The following is a 26,503-nucleotide window of genomic DNA, read 5'->3' on the forward strand; positions in this document are numbered from 1 at the left end:
CCGGCTCCATGCCTCCGTCCCGCTGAGAGCTGACAGGCACTGATTCCCTCCCCGCTCCCACCTGGATCAGGATGGAGCGGTTTCGCCCCCGCCGCTCGCGCGCGCCGGCGACCCCGCCCCTCCGCGCCCATTGGCTGCGGGGCGGGGGCGGGGCCGCCTTGGAGGGCGGGGCCGCCGTCAGCTGTTCGCGGCGCGCCCGGCGGCGCCGGCCGCACTTTGGCCGTGAGGAGGCGGCGGCCGCGGCTCCCGCGACGCCCCGTCCCCGCGGGACGCCCGTCCCGATTCTCGGTGAGTGCCCAGGAAGCCCGTTCGCCACTGGGGCCGGCCGCTCTGAGCCAGGTCTCCGGTCAGCGCGGCGCCGAGGCCGGGCGCGATCGTGACAGGGAAGGAGGTTCGCCTCGGGGCAATCTCCCGCCCGGCCGGTCCTGCCCGGAGTCCCGCGCCTGCGGGGAAGCGAGGAGAAGGAGGGAGCGGGCGGGCTGGGAATGAGCTCGGCTGGCACCGGGAAGGCAGCGATTTGCTGATGCAGGCGGTGGCTGATTCTGCAGGCAGCGCTGCCCCTCCCGGGCCGTCCCGCAGGGCTCGGGTGTCTCGTCCCGCGGCGCTGCCCGAAGGAGCCGCGTTTAAATCTCTTGGCCGGGGACACATCTGCGAGGCTGGAGCCCGGGCGGGGAGGAGTTGAGGGCGGCCGGCGGTGTCGAAGCGAGGCCGGCCAGCTTTGTTTTGGGACGCTGGCACGCACGTGTGCGCTAAGCCCTCCCTCCGCTCCCGGCCCGCCGCCTGTCAGCGCGCGCGTGCGGCGGCCCCGGCCCGCGGGGTTTGGCCGCTGGCTCGGGCAAGGAAGCGCCGTGGGTCGGACACGGCGCCGGGGACGCGCGAGCTCCCGTGCCCGTGCGCCCGCCGTCGGGCAGAGCCCCGGAACCCGAGCTGTCCAGTGTCCGCGGTTCCCGGCGTGAGCTGCGTTTGGAGGGAGTGGAAGGAGTTTCAGTGAGTTGTAGGATGAGTTATCCTTCACGCTGCCTCGGCATTCTCTCTTCGGCATTTCCGAGGAGCTCTTCAAAAAAGGTCGGACTGTATTGCAGGAGGTTGAGTTAAACTTCTTGCTCTCTAAACCCTCTTTTGTTCAGTGTTTGCTCTGTGCCTTTGCTGCACTTTCTTTGAAGAATTGCCGTATCCCAGCGGGTCTGACAGATGATCATCCATGACTGCCTCTTGGGGCCCGTAACTCCTTTCGGTATGCTTCTTTAAGCCATGGATGAGAATGCTATGAGTGCTGTGCCACTGCTGTCATCCCGCAGAGCTGGACCAACTGTGGGGCTGGTACTTGTTCTGCTCTCAAGACACATTTTTGGGAGTTGTCGCTCAGCTGAGTGAACTGCTGAGATGCAGCAACTTAAATAACCATAGTGCCCCCAAGTTAGAGCCCTACACAAATAGTTCTTGCACTGCTCAGTCCTTTTGTCTCCTCTAGAGTACTGGTGTCCTGAGTGCTGCTCACCTGGGAGGAGATGGGAGCACCAAGGGCAGCGCTGAACACATCCTTATAAAATTATTATTAATGTCTCCTTCAGGCCTGAAATTCCTCTTGCTAGTCTTCCATTCTGTTAAATGCTTCGCAAACCAGAGCAAAGGAAGAGACATGAAGAGTTGAATTTCACTGCCTTGTTTGGAACTGGGTGGAAATCCTGGAGATGGATCTCTTAGGAGTCTGTCTTCCAATTGGGTTAGATGCACAGGTAACAGTAAAGGGACTTGTGGCATTTTTGGTAATTCTGCTTCTAATTGCTTTATGTTTGCAAAGAACTCTTAAATAGTGATTTAGGGCTTATGGGGGTTTTTCCCCTCCACCATATTTGTCCAACTCTGTACTGTAACAGAGCTCAGGAATGTTTACTGTGGCAACTACAGAAGTCCTGCTTTAAACACTGAGACCAGCAATGGTTTTCTTTAGTAGTAGGGTGAACCACTCCAGTGACAGTGCATGTAGGCTTGAGGGTAAGAGGGGTAATGAAGTGACTGCCTTGCCAAGTTTGGGACATGTCTTAAGTGGAGCTAAGGGAAGAAATGAGAAGTTGAAAGGAAAGTTGGCTCTCACTGGGACAAGTAATGGAGAGCTTCACAGAAATGGCTTTGCCAGCTCTCGAGTTTTGCAACCACTGAGTTTTGTTAAAAATCGGGCCTTGCAGCCTTGTGATTACAAGAGTTCTTCTTCAATAACCAATAGGCAGGAAAAAGTGAATGGGGTATATACCATAAAGTTCAAATACAGCAGGCTAAATCAAAGCAGACCCCAAAGAAGCTGACTGGCCACAGGGCTTTTGGAAGGATTGGGGTTGCCTTTTAAAACAATGTCTTTTCAGTTTCCATGTGCTGAGCGGTTGGGGGTTGGCTACCTACCTGTGAGCACTTGTAGAATTAGAGCTGTCAGTGGACTGTTACATGTGTGAACTTTGTCTCTCTCTGGCCCAGCACTTGAGGACTTCTGGCGTTCACCACAAAGTCACTCACCTCTCCTGCTCATGCAGATGGGCAGCACTGGGAGGGAGGTGTGGTAAAAACAGTTGTGTTTTATTGTTGGAGCAGAAGGCATTATCTCCTGGACAGCATTCTTGCTGTGTCTTAGCTGTTTCCTCAAATGTCCCTTTATTGCAGGAGCAATGGATCGCCCCAGCTACCTGGAAGAGGACTATTCTAGCCTGGATGGGCTGGACGATGACGTGTTTCACTCTGATGACTTTGGACTTGCAGGTCAGCCTGGTGAGATGACTGCAACTGGCTTTTTCACACAGAACCAGTCCTACAGCTGCCTTCTGGGGAGGTTTCAACTATTCCCCCTCACACACTGCTGTGGTCCCGGTATCAGGCATCCTGAGCAGCAGGACAAGGCAACTCAAACACTCAGCCCGTCCTCTTCCAGTCAGGATGTTATGTTGCCTTGTGGAGTCACTGAAGAGCCACGGAGACTCTTCTATGGTAAGAGCACTCCAGTGTCACTAGCTTTGCAGCAAGGAAACTGTCCCTTTAGCATTTCCCCAATCAAGCAAGGTTTCTTTCATTAGGGCATGTTATTAAAGGACTGAAATTATTTTGCTTTGGTCCAACTCCCTCAAGAAAGACAACTTATTTTCTTACCTTTGCTTGTCCACTGCAGGAACCAGGCACTTGCTCATTGCTTCTGCTGTCTTTGATATTCCCTCTCTTTCGCTTTTTGACTTTATTTTATCAGATTTGATTTTACTGCTAGATGTTAAAGTGCTCACTGTACCTTATATCCTACAATTTGCCTACATTTTTTAACTACTACTGGTCTCATCTGCACAGGAAGACTCCTAGAAGTTTTCAGTGGAAAGAAGGAAATGCAAAAAGTTAGAGCTTTTAGGCTCTTTACCAGAGTTAAAGTTGGTGAATAAATAGCATGTCCATGCAGTATTTTACTAGCAACTGAGGCAACACCATTCAGTTTTGTGTATCCAATTCAGCTTTAATTCAAATCAGTACCACTAAATGCCAGAAAACTGAGAAAAGTATGAGAGAAAAGATATTGCAACCTCTAAGAGGAGACAGCTTGAGGCAGAGATCATCTAAACCTGCAAAACTGTCATCAAAAAAACCCAAGGACTTGACTGAACTATAAACAAGGAAAAAGAACCAATTGTAAGATCCTGCCACCCATTTCACTATGGGAAGCAACACAATGCTCTGCTTAATCTATATAAGTCTATTTAAAAGCTGAGCAAATGTTTTACTGCATGATTACGGCACACAGTCATTGTTTGGGTTTCAGGAACTGGACTTTAACATGAGTCAAAAATTTAGGATTATGTGCAGCTCTTTCCTACATGAAGCGTACTGAGTAGAAAAGGTAATCTTCGCACTGGACGAATTACTCTTCTGATCTCTGCTTTGTAGGGAATGCTGGTTACCGTTTACATGTCCCTCCAGCTGGCTTTGGGTTGGATCCACACCTCCAAGAGGAACCTCAGGAAGGTCAGCAGGAAGCACGTGCTGAGGTGCAGATTGCACGGAAGTTGCAGTGCATTGCCGACCAGTTCCACCGGCTCCACATACAGAGGGTAGGGTGTCTCTGGAGGGGAAGATGGGAATTTACCTATCCAAGAGTGGTACTCTAGAAGACTGGCTCCAGGTATCAGCTAAGTGGGCTGTACTTCCAGGTAGCAGACTGCCATCAGCAATAAAATGGCAGGAGTATCCTGATAGATTTTTGCTTATGCTAGGTTGCTGGCTCTTCCTAAAGATTGGCAAGGTGGAGGGAAGAGAATGTGTGGGATTCCATTTTCTGCCTGGGAAGGTAGCTATTTTGTGTTAGCTGCTGCTATTCCAGCTCTTCCAGTTCATCAGCAGTGGGGTTTATGAGGCTTTTCCCAGGGATCTCCTCCTTTCTTTCTATTACAGCTTTTACTCTTCTTCTCCACTTTCGTCACCACCATCTTCTCTTCTGTGGAGTAAGTGGTCATCTGTGGCTTATGTCAGCTCCTCATCTTGGAGATAACAAGAAACCTGGAGTCTGTTCTGACACTCCTTGATGTCTAAGGGTAGTTCTATGTAATGTTATAAAGTATATTCAGATTGTGCTAGACTTGCTAGCAGGTCCTCTGTCAGCCAGTCCTAGCTAGCATCTCAGACTTGTGAGTAACTTCCTCACAACAAAAGACAGCTGTAAGGTGCCATCAGGTCTGAAAATCACACTCCAGATTCTTGATTTTGTTTCTTAAAGAAAAAAAAGAAAAGAAAAAAAGAAAAACCCTGTTATTCAAAGAAACAAAATAACCATCACCCCCAAAATCCCTGATTCTTTCTTCCTTGCCCTCCTTCCCCTGTTGAGTAAATGGAAATCTCAGCCCATGCAGAGCTGGTCAGAGGTTGCAGAAGTTTGGCAGTAGGCAATAGTTTGCCACTTCTATGCAAGCCCAACAAGGAGAGTGTGTATCTGCTTATATATGAAGAAATTTTGCTGACTTCAGAGTGGGACAGAAAGTTTATCTCACTCCAAGTGAGCTGCTGCTCTGTTAACTGTGGAATCTGTTGCAGCCCTTCTCAAAGGTAAGTGAGGATCTCTGTCCTGGCCAGAGAATTTGGCTTGTGGCTGGGCAAAGGTTTGATCCTCTCTGTGTCATCTGAGACATAAGGGAATTCTGCGACTCATCTCCTAATAACAGGAGGATTAAACAAACTGTAAAAGGAATATTACTCTGTAGAAATGTAGATGGGGCTATGAATGTCATTTAGCAAACTGCAGGACTAACGAGTTACCACGAGATTTTTAACACGTGTTGTTTGTGGTTGAATGGGGTTTTCCGCGGTGGCGCCTTTTCGCCAGCGATAGCTGCAGACCCCACTCCCTCGCCAGGCTCTCACAGGAAAGGGAAGGTTTAACCATCTCGCCGGAGGAGCCCTGCACTGAACTGGTGGAACTGGTTGTAACTTGACCCCTTTCATCTCGGGGGAGTGTCCATATCTGATGTCTGTGCCTTGGAAACGCGTCCAGGAGCGCCCACCCGAGCCGGCCCCACTAAGGCTGCCCGGGGTCGGGCTCTTTGCTGGCCCGGAACTCCCGGTGCCCGCCCGGCCCCGCTGCCACGGCCGGCGGCCAGCCCGGCGTGTGGGAGCCGTAGTAAACAAAGGCGTCCGGCTGCGCTGGGCGGCCCGGCCCGGCCCGGCCCCTGGGGCCCGGCAGAGGAGGGGCTTCGCTCTTTGTTTGAACTGGAAGAGCAACAAGTTGTAAAGGGGACGGGAGCGAGGGCCTTCGGCCATTTGAATTTGAAAACAAAGCATAAGGGAAAAAAACCCAAAACAACCTGAAAACTTAACTTGAGGACAGAGTAGTTCAGCCAGTGGTTATCCACAGTCTGACCCTGGGATAGGCCTTGGTATTTGGATCTGTTAAGGGATTCTTTCTTGTTTGTCAGGAAAACTGAGTGCTGAGCCACATATTGGTGTCCAAGGCACTGTTCCCCATGGAGTGTTTTGTTGTCATGCCCAATCCCTTCCCTCCCAGCCCTGCATGGAGGATTTCCTTTGGCTTTTGGCAGAGATCCCGTGCAGAAGCCCCTCTATCCTGTGGGCAATGACTTTTCCTAGCCCGTTGCTGAAGAAGCAAGCGGTCTGCCCCTGGAGACACGTGACTGGTTCACAATGTGCTGTGGTTTGGAAGGGGAAGCCTCTGAGACATGAAAAACTGGGCTGTCGTTTATCTTGCTGTGAAACTAATCTCTGATTTAGATGCCCTGTTCCAGCTTGTCTCAAACATTTGGTCAAAACCAACTTTCCAGAGTGGTGTCTTGAATCAGATTTAAATACCACAAAGTTAGTCACACCAGTGTGGTCTTGTGAAGTTCTGAGAGAAAGCAAGCTGGTTTTCAACAAGCTGTGCCTCTTTTTGGAGCCTACAAAACATCTTATCTGTGAACCTGGGAAAAGAAAACATGTGTGCCCTTTCAGTGGGAGTTAGGAAAGACTTTTAGTATTGGAATAGTGCATCCAGTTAGCTCAAGAGTTGCACTCTCATGGCTCTTGAGTTCTGTGAGATTCTCCAGCAGTTCAGGTATGGCCCCCATTCTCCTGCTGCAGCAGCAAGTCTGTGTTGACACAAAACTTGCTGGTTAATGTACATCCCTGGCTGAGAGAGAAACTGAGCAGGCAATAGCTGCTGAGGTTGACGTCACTGAGTTGTCATTGGACTCAGCTGCATGCATGGTCTAACCCCATCCCACCCTGGGAACCCTGGAGAGTCACTGTTATCTCTTCCCTGGGCTTCTGGAGCTAAATGGTATTTATTCTGTGGTTCTTGGCTATACAAAAGATTCTTGGGTATGCATTTCGTAAGAATAAGAAAGTTGGCTGCACCTATGCTTGCTTTTGGCATGTACACCATTTTCAGGGTTTCATTTCCTATTAATATGTTAAACAGAAAAAAGTAGTTTAAAACCTGGCTTTTTCATCTTTAGAACAGTCTAGAGCAATAACACAACATTCCCTAGAACTCTGTGGCTTTTATCTCCTTAAGATGCTGAATTTATTGTAAGAGGGGCTTGAGCAACCCTCTGTGTTCCTAAGTAGCAGAGCCTGTTACAGGTTGATCCAGTTTGCAAAAGTTCTGCAGAATGACATGCGAGAGTCATCTGTGTTTTCTTGAGTTCTTTACTACCTCTTACCTGATTGAAGCTGTGTTGCTTCTGGCAAAGTTCCCCTGTTGTACTTTTTTCACCCTGCCCCTGGAAAACTAAGCTAGAGCCAAGCCGTGTTTTCTTCAGGAGAACCCAGGACCTCCCACCTCCTTCTTGGTTTGAAGCAAGTGTGCCTTTGCCTGTGAACTGCTTGCTGTAGCCCAGTCTGTGGCTGAGCTTAAAGACTGTACTCTGAGATTATGGAGAACAGAGCTGAGTTTAGGGGATCTGCTGGTTGGTTGGCTGAGATGTGCTGCCCACGCCCCATATGCCCAGGCTGTGGCAACAAGTGCTTGGGCTCTGCTTCAGGTCCTGAGCAGGTCCTGAGTGAACTTCAGTTTCCTTGCCTTGAGGAGGGGCTTCAATCTGTGCTGAACCAACAGTGTATTTCACGAAATTATGCGCTGCTAGCTGGGATGTGAGTAGACAATCAGGGACAGCGACAGCGGCAGCGTAAAGCCACCCCAGAGTAGCACAGGGCTATACAGGGGTGGGGTGGATGACACTGTATATCAGTATCACACCCCTTCAGTTTGACTTGCTCCATTGAGACACTGGAATGCTACAGCTTTTTTCCAAATAAAATAACTCTTTTTAAGCAGGCTGCAGCTTTGAGGGGACTGCTTTTATTGCATCTCTTCTTCATGGAGATAAGATCACTTCACAGGGGATAAAATTGTCTCTTTAAGAGCCAAGGAGTGGTAGCCTTGAACAGTTCTGGGCTCAGATCCAAGCAGAGCCACTGACTTGCTGTATGACCTCAGACAAGTCTCTTGACCTCCTTGTGCTTCAGTCAACCCATCTGGAAAGCTCGGTTTAAAAAAAGCTGAGCCTCAATGAGAACCAGATGCTGAATCAGAGCTGAGCTTTCTTGAGTAAATAAGTGCATTACAAACAACAACAAAGCCCCTTTCCAACACATCAGGAATCCTGCAGTTGATTTGGATATGCTGACCATGCTCAAAAAGCCTCTGTGGATCTAGCTATAGAAAAGTTTGTTTCTCTGAATTCCCCAGTTGGTTCAGCAAATAATTCTCACCATTGCTGCAACAGGCTTGAGCAGCCTGTGGAACACAAATGCCTGCATCCATACTGGCTGTGGGCAGACAACTAGGCATGTACCTGTTTGCCTCAAGCTAATGACAATGAAAATGTCCAGGAGGAAATGTTATTTTCCTTTGAAAGTGAAACCTGTTACAATTTGCATATTTTTTCTCCTCTGTCTCTCATGAGAGTTATCAAAGTCCCCTCTGAGATACTTCTGCTTATGCAACAGGAGTCTGTGTCTCTTTTCAGAAAGTCATTGGCATGAGAGAGTGGGCGCACAGTGCTACATGTGCATCATTTATCGCAAACTTCATCAGGCTTTTCTTCATTGTTTATTAAGGGACAACCATGGAATTTTTAACAGTTGCTTTTTTTACACTGGTATTGTTTGCAGGAGACCATTCTTTATGATGACTTTATGTTTTAGGAAGAATCTTCAGAAAAGTTTCCTAATACTGTAGTACAGAGACTCAGACTGTCCTGCAGCTGAGCCTGTAGCACCGGAAGCTCCATACTTTACTTGTACCTGCAGTCTCTTTGAGACTTGGGTAAGTGTTTTCAGTCTTTTGTTTCCCTAGCAGGTCAGTATGTTTCAGGATCTTCCCAGCTGGCTGGTGCTTGCTGGTCCCTGCTGCTGCTGTGCACAGCAGTGAGTCACCTCTTCAGCTCTGCTTTCTGCGCATTGCCTATCAGTGCAGGACTTGAATCTCCAGCTGAGGATGCAGGAGCATGGTGAGGGAGTGAACTCCTGAAGGGAGTGAGCCTGGTTTAGAGGGCAGGGGGTAGAGTGAGTGTGAGGTTGGGAAGACTGAGATGTAAAACAAAGTTCTCGCGGGCTATAGAACTGGAATCCTAGGCTTGAGGAAAGGAGGTTGCCATAGGGGGAAGAAGAATTCTTATGGTCAGTGGTGTCAGAAACTTGAGATGAGGAAGTGGAGACATTTTTTTTGCCTAATGTTGTTAAATTTTCATTCTTTTTTCTTTTTTTCTTTTTTTCATTTTGACCAATAACAATGAAGGAAGAGGTGGGCTTGGAAGTGCACCTTCCCCTATGGATACAAATGATACAACAACCTATTGCCCCTTGCCTAGCACCCGTTCAGAAATCCTGCTGCCTGTGGAGCTGATTACTTGACATTTAGGTTAACAGAAACTTGCTGAACCCTTTCACATCTGATCTGAAATGGTATTCTTTGCTATGTTAAGAAACTGAGAAAAGTACATAGTTATGCCACTGTATAAATCCATGTTTCTCCCATATCTCAAATGTTACATGCAATTCTGCTTTTCTTCTTCCAAAAATGATGCAGCAGAACTGCATCTCTGAAAAGGTTCAGAGAAAGCCAAGAAGGATGATGGAACTTCCACATGAAAAATGAAAAAATGGGCTAGGACTGCTAAGCCCAAAAAAAGACACAAGAGGGAAGCAATATTAAACAGAAATCAAAAGTGACATGAAGGAGATGGATAGACCAACTTCTCCCAGTACAAGAACTAGGAAAAATCAAGTCAAGCTAGTAGGAGCCAGTTCAAAGTAAATGAAATATTTTTTTTCATGCAACAGGTAGCTCTGTGGAGTTCCTTGTCAAGGCATATTGTGCATCCCAGTGCTTTATCTGGGTTCAAGGGGAATCGAGACAAGTTTATGGCCACTGAAGCAGACATTAAATAAACAGAAACCAGATCTGACTCGGGAAGTCCTAAGCTCAAACTAGTTAGATGCTGAAAGAGTATTAGGGGGACCTATTGCATGTACTTGCCCTCAGCTTTTCCTCAGGCAGCCATGTAATGCTGCTGTTGGAGGCTGGGCTATGCAAACTCTTGATGCAAGTCACATACAACCACTGTGTATCAGTTAAATAAAAACCACAAAACTTTTGCATCAGCCTAATCTAGCTTTCTTCTCTATGCTTTCAGCTGACAAGAGATTTAAATATATTATGGGTTTGTTCCTGCTTAAAATAGGGGATAATGTTAAAAAGCAAAACTTCCTGCCTAGCTCTGGTAGAGGAAGTGGGCAGAGCATAAGGGAGCTGGGTGGCAGGAGAGCCCTGCAAGCTCTATGCAGTGGTGCACCGTGAATCCTTCACCCTGCCAGACACAAAACTGCGCTGTCTTCAGGCAGTGGGGCCACAACCTCAAAAGACCAGGACTGCCCACAATAAAGAGCACAAAACAGTTCTCCAGGACAGCACAGGTGAATGGTTTTGCAGTATTTCTAACATCAGTGCAGTGACATTAGTGTTCAGTGCTGATGTTTCTCCAGTACAACCCCTGTAGTCTCCACAGGCTCTTTTGCCTTTCCTCAGCTCTCAGAGCACTTTGCCGGCTGTGACAGTGGTAACATGCTTTGCCCTTGTAGCAGTGTGACAGCTGAGAAATTATTTTTCAATTAAGAAGGAATTGCAGTAATACCCCACTTCTTTTTTAGTGTGGGACACTAGAAAATGCAGGTTATAACTTGATTGAGATCGTGTAAAGATTGCTCATTGGAACCCAGTTGTTCTGCCTCCAGTCCTCGGCTTAGGTTGGTTGATCTTATTAAGATAGTGCCAACTCCGAGGGGGATGATGAGATGTTTGGACTGATTATTTATGGTGAGGAGTGTGTGTTTGTATTTTACTCAATTAAATTTTACGGTGGAAAAGCAGGAAAGCAAGTGCCCAAGTGCAGAGTCCTCCTTTGTTTCAAGCCATTGAGGAGGAATGTCCCGCCAGCCTTTTATAGTCTCCATTTGGTTTTTTTTTTTGTTTCTCCTCGATAGCTACCCTTGCTAATTTCAAAGGACCGGACCACAGCAGAACAAATAGTGATCCAAAAAGAAAAGTAGTGAGGCAACTCCTGTTAACCTAAGTTAGGTTTTCCCTGGTACATGGCTGACCTGAGGAGGTGCTGACCCTGGGCTGGAGCCCCCCGAGGGCCAGCGGGCCCCGGAGGCCGGCGCGAGGAGGAGCGGGCGGTGCGTGCGAGGGCCCGGCCGGGCCGTGTTTGCGCTCGGCGGCTGTGTTTATATCGCTCGCTAAATTTAGCCTCTGAGTCATCGCCACTGCTGACGAGAGGCTGCGCTGCCCGCAGGCGCCAGCCCTGCACCTGCCCTCCCGTCGCCTCCCCGCGCAGCCGGGCGGCCCCGCGCCCCCTTCCTTCCCCCCCGCGCCAGGATATTTTTCCTGTAAAAACTTTTAAAGTGTTATTTTAACCAAACCCCGAGGCAGACTTTAATCACTAGGGGGGGTCTCCGCAGCAGTGAACAGTTTTGGGAGCACCTCCCTTCTGCTGGCGAGGAAACGGATGCCAAACACAGGTCAGTGGGTCCCGCGGCCCGTGCAGGGCAGGGGATGGATGCGGTGGGCTGTGGAACAGCTCTGCCCCATCATATGCAGGCTGAGTCAACAAACCCGCCCGCTCTTGCTGCTGCCGGCCGTCGCTGGGGGGTGTGAGGTGTCCTCTCCTTGGCATCTCTTCCAGCACCCTCACACACACCCCCAGAACATAGGGGCGAATCCCCCCGGACCTCATACCACAGGTAGAAAGTGGTATCAGGTACGGCTCTGTGGAAATGCAGGTCCCTTATTTACGGTATTTGTGGAAAATAAGCCAGCGCTCCCCCCCCCGGGGGAGGGGCAGGAGGGGAAGGCCCGGGGGCCTGGGAACGCGGTGGCCGATGGTTGCCCTTCCCAGGTTGCCGTCAGCTGGCTGTTACCATGGCGGCTGTCTGCTTCCCCTTCCTGCCCGCTCCGGAGAGGAAAGCGCGAGTGGCTGCATGTTTGTTTTTGAACTACAAGAAAGTTGAGAAAGGGCTCACCTGCGCAGCTGTGCCGGCAGCAGGTTTGGGGCAACAGCCGTCGCCGTTTGCTGCTCAGACCCAGCGCCTCAGCAGGAATTCGTGCTGCCCCTTGTGCTTGGGCTGGGCAGCCCATAAATGGGTTTTGGGGGTCTCCTGTGCCCCATATCCCTTCTGCAGCACCCGGTCCTCTATATCCTCTCTCCATAAACACATGTGTTGCTTATCTTGATGCAAAGTCTGATGGAGGCTCATGAGAAAGGAAGCAGTACTTGAGATGACACCTCCTTCTACCACAAATTTAGTCCCATGTAAGAGCTATTGCAAGCCAGAAAGGTGCAGATCCCCAAGGAAGATCTCTCATCCTCCTCTCTGTGTCACCACAAGAAATCATGCCCCTAAGCTCCTCTTTCATTTTTTTTCCTCTGTTACTGTCTCATTTTTTTTCCTTGTAGTTTTTACACATGCATTATTTTTTGGTCATTAGGAATCACAGCTGGAAAGATTTGTATTTGACTTTCACTGGCCTGCATTTCTCGCTCCAGTGGGGGACACCTTCTGTAACCTCTGTTGCTTTGGGGACTGTGACTTTTTAGTCTTTCTAAGCTAAAGCATATATTTTGGTAGCACAATATGCCTCCAGCCACCTGGCAGCCAAAACAGCCTTTGGAGATTAGTCAGCAACTGCTCCCAGTGTGCAAGTATTTTTTTATTCAGTGAATAAATAAAATCCCAGCAACTTGTTGCTAATACTTGTATTAGTCATTAAAGGAAGAATGGTGTTTTTATGTACACACATGCTATTATTCTTCTTTTGCTCTAATAGTGCCATTATGACCGTATTAATTCTTCTAGTTAAGATGGGATCAGAATATGACCCTTAACCATCTGGAAGCTATGAAGCAAAGTCAGAAGCTTCCCGTGACATCAAGAGGGTAGACAGGTACCCTGCTGTTTATGTGATAAAAATCTACCAGACCCACATACAACGTGTATATGATGAACATATTCTTTACGTTTTTAAGTAGGGATATTAATGGCATATATGTATCAGGTGGAAAAGTAAATCTTACTCATCTTTAAACATTTATGCTCAAGGATGCACAGAGCTGTGTCAGAGGAACAGTATTTTCTTTGGGGTGCATAACCTGTCCTGATCTTCCCTTGATCACCACGTGCAAGGGCGCAGCAGGAGTAAAAAGGTTTTGATGTCTGGGTGCCATTTGGGAGATATATATCTGTATGCTTACAGTGTGGAACCTGTATTAGGAATTAATTAGGGGAGGGAATAAATGTCAGGTCACTCATGTCCCTCTTTCATTTGCTTCCAGTAAAAGTCTTGCATGTTTTTTTGTGCTTGTTTGCCAGTATTCTGGCTTTTGGTTCAACACAGTTCATGGAATAGGCTTCACTAATGTGTACTGTTGCTGCAGAGGACATTTTTCCTGTAAAATGGCCTTTCCTTGTGACTCATTGAAGCATTCATGTTAATGCTTCAGACAGACAGTCTCTTAAGGATATCCCCTTTAAAAAGCAGCAGCTGCAATAGGAAATGGTTTTATGTGTTTCCAGCTTTGTGTTGACTTACTGTATTCACAAGTCTAGTCTTCTTTAGTTACAGTTAGTAAAGAGGGCAAAAGGGGCTTCTTTCCTTCTTGGGAAGGGAGCCACAAAAGGGTCATTTTGTCACGACTGCATGGAGGTGACAAACTGTTCATCCCTGATACTTTTGTGCAATAGTGACTCTGAGGACTGAATTATTTTGATAAAGGACAAGTTGGCATAGTGAAGCTTAGGGAAATTATACACCAGTGTTGCAATAGTTATGAGTCTTTAAAAAATGTCTTGAAACATATCACCTATAAAAAAAAATAGTTACTAAATTAATGGAATCAGTCTTCTTGGTTTTCTGTCCTTCCTGGTAACACCAAAAAACCCTCAGTCTTGAAATATTTGAGAATTTTGATCTTGGCAGAGGCGTGTCTGGGGAAAAGATGCAGAAACTTGTGAAATGGACATTTTTTATTTCTTTCCATAAATTGTTTACTGCAAAAAACATCTGCCATTTCCATTTTGTGGTTCTTGTCCCATATTGAATTAGTACCACCGAAAGCAGATCACCCCAGAAGTGAAGCCATAACTCTAAACCCCATTGGCTAGGCTTGCTGCTGAGGCAAGTAGTCCCATCTTGCTCCTCTTCACAAGCCACCTTTCTGTTGTCCTGGCACAAGCATCAACCTGACTACACAATGCCATGGATTAGGATGACGTGTTCAATAGTAAAGGCAATTTATTTATCAGATTATTTCTGGCCTTAATTGTTGTCCGGCTCTAGTTCACTTTCCTGCACTGCTATAAAGAGAGGACAGTGTGAGTGGGCTGCTTCAGTGGGCCAGTGAAAGTGTGTATAGGATCACAGTACTGTGGAAGGAAATGCTGACTGAATATGGACTCATAGAAATACAAGCAAGCCCTAGGTATAGGAATAAAACCTGGAAAGCTGCCCTCAGTCTCGTGCTTTATTTTTTCACTTCAAAACAAAATTAATGGTGTCAAAGTCCTTCAAAAAGTTATTTGAGATGTTATGCTTCTTATAAGCAGGGGAAAACAAGGGTAAAGTACTTCCTATTCTGCTCTTGCATGGAAATCTCTTTCAGCATATTAAGCATATTAATATTCCCATATTAAGCAAATATGGGAAACACTTTTAACTGGAAAAGGACAAAAATGCTGTACAAAAAAGTGGCTTCAAGAGGCAGTGAAATAATCACAATAGCACATGAACTAAAAAACATATTAGAGTTTTTCTCACTATTTGTCATACCACATCCCATTGGTTATCCTTCAGGTCTGTAATCTGTCTAAAAGTACAGCTCTAAAACTCTTATTTACGAAATAAAAACAAAACCCAATACCTTCCTCAGAAAGCTTCTCCTCTTCAAAAAAATGGGAGGAGTATGAGCTCAGTCATTCCACTGTGTTTTCCAGAACATGGTGTCCTTTACCTATCCCTGCAAAGAGCAAGTAATCCTTTTCTCCTGAGGTGATGAAGAATTTGGAGGAGACAGAATATTTGGAAAACTGTTAAAAGCACAAAGCGGCCTCCTACATGAAGTGGGACATTAATATGGGAGTTCTTACATGTGTTTGCCTCCCAACAGTGTGGAATAGTTGAAGTTGTACATGCCAGATCAGCACTGCTCTTGTCTGCCTCCAAATTAATCTGCTTTATAAAATTCCATGAGAGTTTCCATTAAAGAGGGCCCACCAGTGAAGCTGAGGCTGAGGTATATTTCAACTTTAGGATTTCTGTACCAATTTTTAAACATCCTTTTGCATTTCCCTTACTAAGTCTCTATAAGACACTTCTTTATCCTCTTGGCTGCCAATAGAATAGAATAATCTGACAAAGCAAATTGTCTTCAGAGCATCTGTAGTATGTTTGTCCACTGTGCTCTCCTAGCATAGTTCCCTACTTGTGGAAACTGCAGCATACAACTTTATGCTTGCATGCCACTTCATTGTCATCCTACCCCAAGGAGCAGTCTGCCTTAGCTGTAATAGCATGATAAAAACATGATATCTAGATGTCATAGGGACATTGTGGTTCCATGTGCATGTTTGAGCAGGTTTGGGAGCGTGGCTGTATGGAGGAGTGTGGCTGTATGGAGGAGGACGAGAAGAATCTCTGAAGTTTGATGAGGAAGGACAAACCTGGTCAAACTGAGACACCAGTAACAAAACAGAAAACATCTTGCTTTTTGAGATCAATTTGGGTGGGGGTTTTTTTAACTTAGCCCTAGGGGATAGTTTATAAAAGATTGTTTTCACCTGTAAGCCTAGAAATGCCTGGGCAGTCAGGACTGATTGAACCCAGGGCTGGTTACTTTGAAACAGGTGATAGCAGGCTCTAGAGCCACTGTCTCTGGGTTATGCTCCGAATGCAGTGCTGTTGAAATGTGTGATGGGATCTGTGTAAACTCTTCTAAATCCATTTCTTCTACATCCACTGTTAAGTCTTGAGGGTAAGAATAATGACCCACTGCTAAGATGCAAGATGAATACAGGTTTTCTGAAGCCTGTTTTGTATGTGCTTCTGATTTAAATGGCACAGATCTACTCAGGCTGAAATACGAACATAATTTAATGACTGTTTGGGAGGGCTTTGAAGAGCTGACACATCTCCAGTACACCAACTCTCAATTTCAACTTTTTCTTATTTGTGATTATGTTGTTGCCTAAAATGGGAGGAAAAAATTCTCCAAACAATATTAGGTATAGATAAGATAGAGAGCAGCTCTTTTAATGAAGGCTGCCTGGCTCACGGAGTACAAAGGTGCGCCTACATACAGAGTTCTTACACTTTTATATCTTTTACTAATTATCATATCTAATGGGGACATCCAATCCTAAGACCCCTTTTGCCCTGGTACCACCCTAGAACTGCCCCACTGGAGTCCCTCCAAGGGTCTTGAGTCTTCTATCTTGTTTTGTCTACCATATCTCTTGTTATTTCAGTCCAGGTGCATGTCCCAATGGAATGTTCTTGCTAAAAATCTGTTGTCTTGAAAAGAGGGTTAAAAGATGGTTAAACGGAAGCTTCAGGAATGTGGCACACAAACTGTGAGAAAGTAAGTCTAAAGTGAAAGAAAACTACGGCTACATTAAAATCTACAGAAAGCTAAAAATCTTAAAATTCTAAAGCATTAATGTAAAAAATGCCATGCAACCGTGTTGTTCTGCCCTGTTGGGCTAAGCTGAGATGAAACATCTTGTTCATATAATGTGCTTCAGTGCTCTTTTATGAACTTCTCTGTACTGAGACTAAGTTGTTGGAAGCCAGTCTTCTGTTTCCTTTTCTGCTGGGGATTGGGGAGGGGAGAGAGGGGGTGGAGATTTGGGCTGGTTTGTTTTGTTTTCCAGAAATTATCATGTCTGCTTAGCAAATATGGAATTCTGGATGAGTAAATGAAGACTGACTTCTAACAGAGGGTTGGTTATTGAGGTGAAATAGTATCCCAGGCTGGGCAATGTAAAGAGAAACCCACCTGTTTGTATGAGATGCCATTAAAGTGCAGGAAGGTGGGGGTATAATCAAGGCCACTTTTGCAGGGGTTATTACTATAACAAAAGGAGGAGCAGTGTCCCTGTCCCAAAGCTGCATTATATAGTCTGGTGTCCCCTGAAACTCAACTCCCATGTTTCTTCCTTGACAATGGGACCTGAAATAACCTCTTGGTTTTGGGTTTTTGTGTGTTTTCAAGTATGTTCTTGCTTAAGGTTTAATTGGCTCCAGTCAGTAGGAAAGGGCTCCAAGGCTGATTATTTATGGCTTACTGTCAAAAGTGGCTATAAAAAGGGCAGTATTATCTTGGAGATGCTGGGAAGGAAAATGTGGTGGGGGGAGGGTGGAGAGTGTGTGTGTGCACGAATGTGTTTTCTTGTACTAGATGAAATCAGAGTTTTGCTGTCTCAGCAGTGTGGTTTAAATTGAAGATTAACCCTTTGACCTTCACGGTGTCAAATCACTTACAGATGGATCACCAGTTATATTTTTTTCTTTTTTTTTACTTTCGGGGTGAAGGGGGGTTTTTTTTTTAAAAAAAAAAAAAAAAGGTTGTTTGTTCATGCAGCTGGGGCTTTTGAAAGGCTCAGAAGCCAATCTGATTAAAAACAGCACTTGGCTAAACTCTGCAAAATCCTACAAGCAAAAAAAAGTTTAATCCTCTTGTGCACAATGCATAAAGGTCTGCTCTTTTCTTTTTGTAATGTTAGAGCTACAATTATTTCTGGAGAACTTATCATTTCCCTCTCTCCCCTCATCCTTCGCTGCACCCCCTTGTTATGCTGATGGGATTAAAGTGTCTGCTCTTGAAAAGTGTAACTGAGTTGTTATTGGAAAAGAGAAGTGGTATGTTGCAATTTTAGAAATATAAATAACCTTGCTCCAACTGTTCTTGTCTACAGCATCAGCAGAACAGAAATCAAGTGTGGTGGCAGCTTTTTCTCTTCCTACACAACTTGGCCTTAAACACGGAGGCGAACAGGAACCACGCTGGGCAGAGGTGAGCTTCGCCCGCCTGTTTCAGGCCGCATCCAGTCTGCAGGGAGCACTGAACAAACACTGATTCGGGGGCGAGACATTGCACACCGCCGGCCGGATGTGAGGACTCTGACTTTCTGATACTCGTCTTCAAGTTTGGGTGTTTTTATGGACTCTTCTTTGCTGCTGTCTGCCTTGCAAGGCAGGGAGCTCTTGTCCAACACTGTCAAAGGAAAGCCAGAATGTGGGTGTGTTTGGTAAAGCTTGCTGCTGGTTCCCCGCACCGGTGACCTCTGTGCAAGGGAGGCTTCCTCTGCCCTGTGTATTAGGTGATGGTAAAGTGCAGGAGTGTCATTTTGGCTGCTAGTTAAAAATGATGCTAGTTAAAAATGATGCCTGGGATTGATGACTAAATGTACTTTGGGTATCTTTCAGAGCAGAGATGCTCAATGCCTCCACATTTTTAGCAATGAAAAGCATTCAGGTAGCTTAAATCCATGGGGTTGCTTGTTTTCTTCATTGGTCACTGTTTATTTCATTTCACCCTCTGTGAGAGAAAATCACAAAGAAATCTGACCTCTTCAGTCATTCCATTGGGCACCAGTTGCAGCTCTCTCACATGAAGTTGTTCTTTGTTATTGCCATCAATAGAAAAAATGAAACCTTCCTGGAGTTGCTGTTCACTAGTAGTTTCTGTCACTGTTTGCTTCCAGTTCAGTGTTCTCAGTGCCCATGAGCCAGCATGAAGCCAAAAACCATGTAACATGACACAAGTGTCATTCTTCTACAGTGCTAATGTATATGTTTTTACTAGTTTTATGATGGGTGTTTATTTTGTTTTGTCTTTCTTTTCTTTTACTGTAATGTGGTTGATCAGGAAGGCTTAGATCCCAGGCATCCAATGGTTTTGCTTCAGGATTTGACAGGGAAATTAATTAGCATCTAGTCTGATATGTACACTGTACAAGCAATCTGTCCATTACTCTATGCAGTGCTTGGAGGCTGCTGTAGGCATCTATTGACTAGCAGCAGTAATATTACTTCAAGGGAGATCTTCTAGCAGTTCCCAGTTTGTATGCACTCAGAAGTTTGTCCATATGGCTGACACTATTGGACCAGCACAGGGAAATTAACCTACCAAAAGGAAGTAGCCTTAAATATTGATAGCTACTTTTCTGTAGCCTTAAATATATTTAGTTCACAAACCCAGTGACAACTAGGGTAAAACGCAAACAGAAAAGCAATACAGTTTTTTTTTTTTGGACCATTTCCATATTGCCACTGCACCTTGTTCTACATCTCAGATGATACGGGCAGCGTGAGGCAGAGCTGTCCAGAGAATGGCTTTTCAGCTGTGTTACAAATGTCGACTGCAGGTGTTGAGAAATTCTTCTGCTCTTGGTCCACTCTGAAAAATAAGCATTACTGTACGGAAGAGTAGTTTACTTGCACATACTCTTTCCTTCTCCACCCCTCTCTGCATATTCTTCTCTAATTCATGCTTTCTCTAGTAGTTGTGTAATCTTATCATTGCACTGTAGTGTCTGGTAACAGTTTGCTGAACAGAGTTAAATTTGGACCTTCTCCCTCTCTCCCAGCCCTATTCTCTTGATTTGCATCCTGCTCTACTGTGGCAAAATGTACTTTAGCTCTCTGAAAGAGGTCCCTAAGCCTTTTTCACTTTCATATACTCACAGGCACTCTCTTTCAACAAAAGGAGAGTTTATGTGAGAAAAACTTTTTTTTCTCCTTTTATGTTATTTTTCTAGCTAGAGCTAGAGTAATATGTTTGTCCATGATGGTTAATAATTCATGTAAATGAATCTCAAGTAATATTTTGTGGGGTGGGTTTTATGGAGAGGGAGGGTGGGAGGATTTTTTAGCGGGGTATTGTTTTTGGTTTTGTGTTGTTTCTTTAAGCATGTGCACTACAGAGTTACCCGGAGTGATCTAAGTGATCGCTGTTGCTGACTTTGCTGCAGCAGTGTGGAAGCCACTCTCTGCCCATGTTGACAGAGACGAGGCTTTCCATACCTTGCTTTGCACAGTCTGCTTGATGTAAACGCTGGTCATTGGAGAAAGAGGACTTAAATGGTGGGGAAAGCCTGAGGGGTAGTGCAAGCACAGACTGAACTAGGGACTCCTGAGGAGCTGAATGTTAAGGAGAAGACTCTTAAATGAGAAGATCTTTAAGAGGCAGGAGTGCAGAGGCTCAGGAAGCAATGTAGCAATGCTGCCTCCCTGCATGGCATGCCCTAGGATGTGATGCTTGCATTTTTCCACTGGTTGCCAGGACCCCTTTATCAGGAACAGTCAATGCTACATCATAACAGCCCTGCAAACTATAAAAATTCAGCAACTGCTTCTGACACTTAAAAACCATTGTGAGCTTTCCCCTTCCCCTCTGCCTTGACTTGACGGCCAAACAGGCCAATAAGGCCTGTCTTCTGGATGAGTAAGCTGGAAAGATAGGTCTGGTACTGGTGCTTTCTGTTCTTGTGACCCAACCAGTTTATCTAGGGCAAGACTCTTAACATGGAGAAACAAGTACCTGAAATGGTTCCTCAGTCAGGCTGCCTGCTTCAATAGAGTCATTTGGCTCGGGGAAAGATACATCTTTGCCAGTCCATATTTCCCATTGCAACAACAGACTTATCAAAATTGGTCATGCCAGGGTCTCAAGTTAAAATCTACTTGAACAACAATACTTCATTGGAGACATAGAGCTAATGCTAGACAAAGGCCAACTTCCTGCAATATGCGTGTTGGTTACTGGTGCCAGAGATTTACAACCACTGATAATATATTTTAATTATATTTCATATCTGCATATCTTGGAGAAAGGAAGTATGCTCTGTCAACCCAAAAGTCTTACTTTGCTTCGTGTAGATTTGGAGGGGCAGGCTGGTTATTCAGATATGGAAAAGCAACTACTTCATACTTACAGTCTCACCTACTTGAGAAAATAGTGGGAAAATTTCACACATTTATCAAAAAATACACAGATGCACAGCACCCATGTATGTGTCACCCATTCTTTGTTATTATAAGGCCTCTTGAGCACCCACTGAGGAGATCTTGCCTGCAGAGTAGCTATTGCAGGGTGGCCATGGACATATGTCAATTATTTGGGGAAACAGTTCCAAAGAACATGGTTTATATCCTGTTGGTGAACGATTATGCTGAGGTTTTTAGGTATTAGTTTGTTTTGGTGAAAAGAATGGGACACAGTTTCTCTCTGTGCTGTAAAACTACAGTCTAACAATTTAGAAAAAAGAGTTGGATCTTTCTTCTAAAACAAATGCCTATTTTAATGAACAGTTCTTAAGAAAAGCTTGATCTGCTGTTGATGGTACCAGCAGCCTTGAAATATCTTGCTTCCCTTCCCCAGATCTCCAAAATGGCTTCAGACCTCACCTCTCTTTCCTTGAGGGATACCATTCTTCCTATCCCTTCCCAACTGCCCACCCTTTTGAAAATCTTGTAGCCTGCCCATTCCAGGATCCTGCGAGCCTGGTGCTAGTAGAGAATAGTTAGCTTTACTTTTGTTTCCTGCAGTTCTTGAAAGCTGAGCCAGTAATCACAAAGTGACTGCCCAGGGATAGCTGCAAACTGCTGCAAATAGGATACAACAAAGGCAGGGGAGAGGATGAAATTGCATGGAAAGGATTGCTGATGGATCTGTGTAGGGCTGCAGCCTTCTCTCAAGGTGCTGATAATCCCTGGTAGCACTGAATTCCTGCATAACTGATCACATATCTCAGTTTAAATAGCTGGTTGTTATTAAATATTTGTTGGCTAAACTCTTGTTTGAGGAGTTCTGAAAGAAACTTCCGTATCATCCTTTGTTTTGGAACTGTGTATCAACAAGAGAATAGAGGCGAGGAACCTAATCTTTCTTGATGTAGAAAGGGTGATGCAAAGGCATCTTTCTTTCTATTGGCTGTTTACTTTGTCCTCTCAAGCCTGGATATGGGCAATGTGTGCACGTGAGGTTACTGCAGTGCTGGAGTTGCTCCATGGCAGTCACTGGAGCTGTACCCAAGGTGGAACTTCATTCGGTGCGGCACTTGGCATTCTTTTGGGAAACAGCAGATTCTGACCATTAGTAGACTAGGGAGAAAGGTTGCTTTTTTTTTAAAGAAAAAGCAAAATTACTTGAGGCAGTTATTGCAAAGTGGCCCTGTCAACTCTACAATTAATTCCACCCTTCCACTGCTGGTCCTGTCCCATATCTCTGCTGAACTTGTGGGAATGGTGAGACTGTGACATGCTGAATGGTGTGGTATGTAAAGGGAAAAATAGAGAAAGCACTCAGTATAAGTGCTAGAATCAAAGGAGAATGCAGATTTGTGGAGGTCTTGCCTTGTTTTGCCAGCGGTATTTACTGCGGGATTGTAAGTAAAAGAACCATAGAATGCCCATTCATATTCATGGGAGCTCTGCACATGAACCAACCATTATTGAGTATTAGCATAATTTGACTACAAAGGTTTTAATAATGTCTTTCAAAAGAGTCCGTTTTTCAAACTGGCATTTGTGATCATTTGCAAAAATGCCTACCTGTTGCCTTTGTTTTAGCAAGAAGAAATACCTCAAGGAATTGATGAAAGGTCCTAGGACAATCTTTTACAGTTCCTAAAGACTTCAGTGGTCTCTGTTTCTTTGGTTTGCATGTGTTCACGCAGGTGTTACACAGCTCAGTTCTTCTCCACCAGGAAAAGCAGAAAAGACCAAACACATCAATGCACTGGAATGTAATTGTGTGTGTGCGCGCATGTGTGTGGGTGTGTGTTCTTGAACTGAATGCAGTCTGACATCCCCTAGCCCGTCTTTCTTCCACGTGCCTCACCTTCCCCCTTAGCCACAGAAAGGAGGGTCTCTTCCTGTGAATCCCATGCTGGAAGTTGGTTTCTGGGAAGCAAAACCTAATGTCTGTGGGCTGTTTTTTAAAGCCATGTTTCAGTTCTGTCTTCAGACTCTGTGCTGCCTTTGGGGAATGGAGGGGTGGGAAGGGTAGATTCTTAAACTGTTTTTAAAATCTATTATGGAAATTTTGCATGTATAAAGTTATTCTTAAATCTAAAGGAGTCTCCCCAGTTTGTGGACACAGCTCCAGGAGAGCATCATCACAGATTCCTCAGCTCAGTTTTTGATCAGACTATTGTGAAAGAAGTATTTGATGACAAAATGGGGAGAGACTGGTGCGTTGGAAAAACAACATTGTCAGGATCTCCTTATATACATGTCAGAAGTTGGGCTTGTAAAAGGGAAATTTCAAAATAACCCGAGGGATTTGTATGTTTCCACTGTTTCCACTGTGTGCATTTGAAAATCCTGCCACTAAATTTGAGTTTGGGTATGTAGATGATGGGGATTTTTTTGGTTAAATTAATCGTGTATCTCTTCTGTTCTCTTCAATGGTATGTAGTACAATCTCCCATGTTTCTAGGTGAAATTCACTGATGAAAATATTGTGAAATATGAATTCACATTTTCTTCCCTCTTCTTTCATGCCTTTTCTTCATTCATGCCTCATGTCTTTTCTACTTTGGTGGGATACTTTAAAAAAAAAAAAAAAGGCTTGAGAGTCCTTCATCTGGAAAACAAAAAGGGTAAGGTGAGCTAGAATTTGCAATGTACTTAGTAAACTTCGCCTCGATGAAGGGTTTCCCCATGACTTCTGATATTCACCAGAATATGATACTGTCCTGCTGCAGAAGTAAACCCAATGCTCTCCTGTGAGATTTCTGTCTGGATTAGTCCTGAAGTGCACACACCTTCTTTGCCATGGACTGAGACCCAGTGAGAATGTAGCATTTTGTTTATTCTGGTTGTGTGCCTCCAGGACTCCTGCCTGTACCAATGGTGACTGGGCAGAGCTCCTTTTGGTTTTGTATCTGTGCAGTATATTTGCTTTGTGCTTTCTTCTTTGGTGCTTTTTAATACTTTAATACTTGGATTTTTTTTTCTAATAACTGGTACAATTTTTAATAAAATTGTTAAATTCTTTGTCTGTGTTCTTTGTTTTATTTTCTTATGGATGGAGGGCATTTACACAGCCAGCCCATTCTGGAGTTATCCAAATCAGTGATACAATTTGTGTTGTTCAACTTTGAAAATATCTGATAGATCATTTTATGTGCACCCTAATAATAAGCCCTGCAACAAAGACAAGATTTCCTTTCCAGATTGGACTGCTCTCCTAGGGCATAATTTGATTTATAAAATAGTCTTTCAAGAAGATATATTCCCATGCTTGGACAGAGAACTGCTGCTCCTTGGAGTTGCACGGTTAACTTGCTGCTTCAATTCAGGAAGCTCTTGTTAAGACATACATGAGGTGCGTCCTTCAGATTTGCAAAATGTGAACTTTGATGACTGCTTTCCTACTGCCTACGCAGGTACATTCAAAGGCATTGAGGCCTTGAGAATAAACACTCATTGCTTGGTAATCCTACTAAAGAAGTATGGTTCTCACTGGTCTTCTGACGTAAAGGCAGCAGAGGAAGGTGGTCATGGCTTTGAGAGTGCTTGTAGAGTGGTAATGACTCCTTCAAACACGGCTATGAGAATGTCTCAGCCATCCCAGGCACAGCAAGACACGTGTTTTGGTAATCTTCAGGCCCGTCCTTAAGTTTTCCTCTGTTCCTATAAGGAAAACCCACCGCCATTAAGTAACAGTAGTTAACCTGGGTGGAGCAGCAATGGTGATGTGTGTATCATGAATTATTTATAATATAGCTGGTCAAATTCTTCAACCACATTCCTCCTCCAGTGCAATGCTGCCACAGTGTTCATGGGAGGCTTTAGGGAACTGAGTTAACAATCCTACCCGATGTTAAGTTGCCTTGGCTGGTGTGTGCATGTTACAAAAGGGCCTTTCATTCCAAGAACACATGATGTGTATGGTATGAAAAGCCACATGTGCATCTAAGACCACAGGGGGAAAAAGACAGTTTTTCTTTTCATTGTATTAGATGTAGTGAGAAGTGTGTCCCCTGGCCAGCCTCATGTGACCATGAAAGAGGCTGTTGTAACACCCTGATACGAGGGGACAGACATGAGATTGACTTAGATGGCAGGCTTGGCTCTGAATTTCCTCATTTTCATGTGGTTAAATTCTCACCATTAATTAAACTCTCACTCTTAAAAGCTTTAATAATTCTTGTACCAAAGAGAAGAATGGCTTTTAAAAAAGGAATGGTTTGTAGTGCTACCCCAGATGCATTGCACCTTGCTCAAAGCAAAGGCAAGTGCACAGATGTATGGACAGTCTCCCTTCCTTTGAGATCTCCCAGATTAATCTTGGCTCTTTGGTTTGGCTCTATCATAACCTGCTGTCTGTCGCTCACCTGTGACAAAATAGACTTAGGAAAATGGAAACATTTTCAGGGTTAGGCATCAGGACCAAACACTATAGGCTGGAACATTCCTATTCCAACATTAATACCATTTTTTTTGTGTGTGTAGTTTGAAAGAAACTGGATATCCTAGAAAATGTGCTTTAGAAAAGCTTTTTTTCTTAAAATACTAAGCCTGCATGCTAACAGGGCACTTTCAATTTATTTCCAGCCATGGCCCCTCACTTTCTGTACTAACATGACTAGCACTTTAAGAGAAAATTAGTTTTGTTATTAACTTCCTAGCTGTATGCTGTAGGGATAAGGTAAAAAGTTTAAGTAGGATTACTGCTTCAAGGAAAAAATGTTTATCAAGAAGTGCTCAGCCTGTCTCGTTAAAAATAATAAAGCACTCTGAGGACGAGAAAGTTCCTTAGTTGCGCAAGCTACTGCACAAAGCACTCTATTTTCATGACTCCGGCTGCTGAAGTTTAGAAGCCACTGTGGTGTATGGATTGGGGAATATTTTTCAAGCACTCATAATATTGTTTTTCGATGCAGTAAATGTGCTGGTCCTCAGTCTCTGCAAGGTATATGCAAGCTTGGAAGCAGCTCTACTAAGCAGCTTTCTCCTTGTGCTCTCATACCTGAGTAATTCAGATAAGATACAGCCCCATTTCCTTCTTTTGCTCGCACCCCCCACCCCCATTTCTGTTTATGGAGAGATGGGGATAGAGAAGGAAAAAGCATCCTGAAAGCAATTTTTTACAGATTTGGGAGGTTGGTGTTAAAGTGCAAGAGCTGCAACTGTTTCATTGTTCATATCGCTGGTTCCTGTTGAAAGGTTGAACTGAAAGAAACCTGCTTCCAACAGGAATCTAACAGAGCGGACAATAGTTTCTGGTAGCGAGTTGTCTTCCACCTGACATGATGCATGGTACCCTAACACACGTATGAAGTCTGACAACAAACCACCAGGCATGACGCACTGACATCAGTATTCATATTCCTCTCTGTAAGTCCTTTAAATCTTGATTTCTCTTAAATGAATTATGTTCTCTGTAACGTTCATAATGGACTCTTTTCTTTCTCCATTAAAGTCTGT

At 44.8% G+C, this 26,503-nt stretch overlaps 1 protein-coding gene across 3 annotated transcripts; it reads left to right on the forward strand.

Moving 5' to 3' along the window:
* Positions 1–214: 214 nt before the first annotated feature.
* On the forward strand, positions 215–26,503 carry BMF (Bcl2 modifying factor). 3 transcript variants are annotated; one of them, XM_027708665.1, is made up of 6 exons: positions 215–288; positions 1,572–1,736; positions 2,653–2,973; positions 3,910–4,073; positions 17,980–18,077; positions 26,273–26,503. In XM_027708665.1, exons 3-6 carry the CDS (start codon positions 2,658–2,660, stop codon positions 26,322–26,324), a joined length of 630 nt encoding a protein of 209 aa, XP_027564466.1. In that variant the 5' UTR covers positions 215–288; positions 1,572–1,736; positions 2,653–2,657; the 3' UTR covers positions 26,325–26,503. The 3 variants fall into 3 exon arrangements, with proteins under 3 accessions (XP_027564466.1, XP_027564485.1, XP_027564477.1); XM_027708684.1 differs by lacking the exons at positions 17,980–18,077; positions 26,273–26,503 and adding an exon at positions 8,659–9,241; XM_027708676.1 differs by lacking the exon at positions 1,572–1,736 and having other exon boundaries at positions 228–288.

The sequence above is a fragment of the Neopelma chrysocephalum genome, unplaced genomic scaffold (genome assembly GCF_003984885.1).
Source record: "Neopelma chrysocephalum unplaced genomic scaffold, ASM398488v2 Primary Assembly neopelma1_24, whole genome shotgun sequence".
NCBI lineage: Eukaryota > Metazoa > Chordata > Aves > Passeriformes > Pipridae > Neopelma > Neopelma chrysocephalum.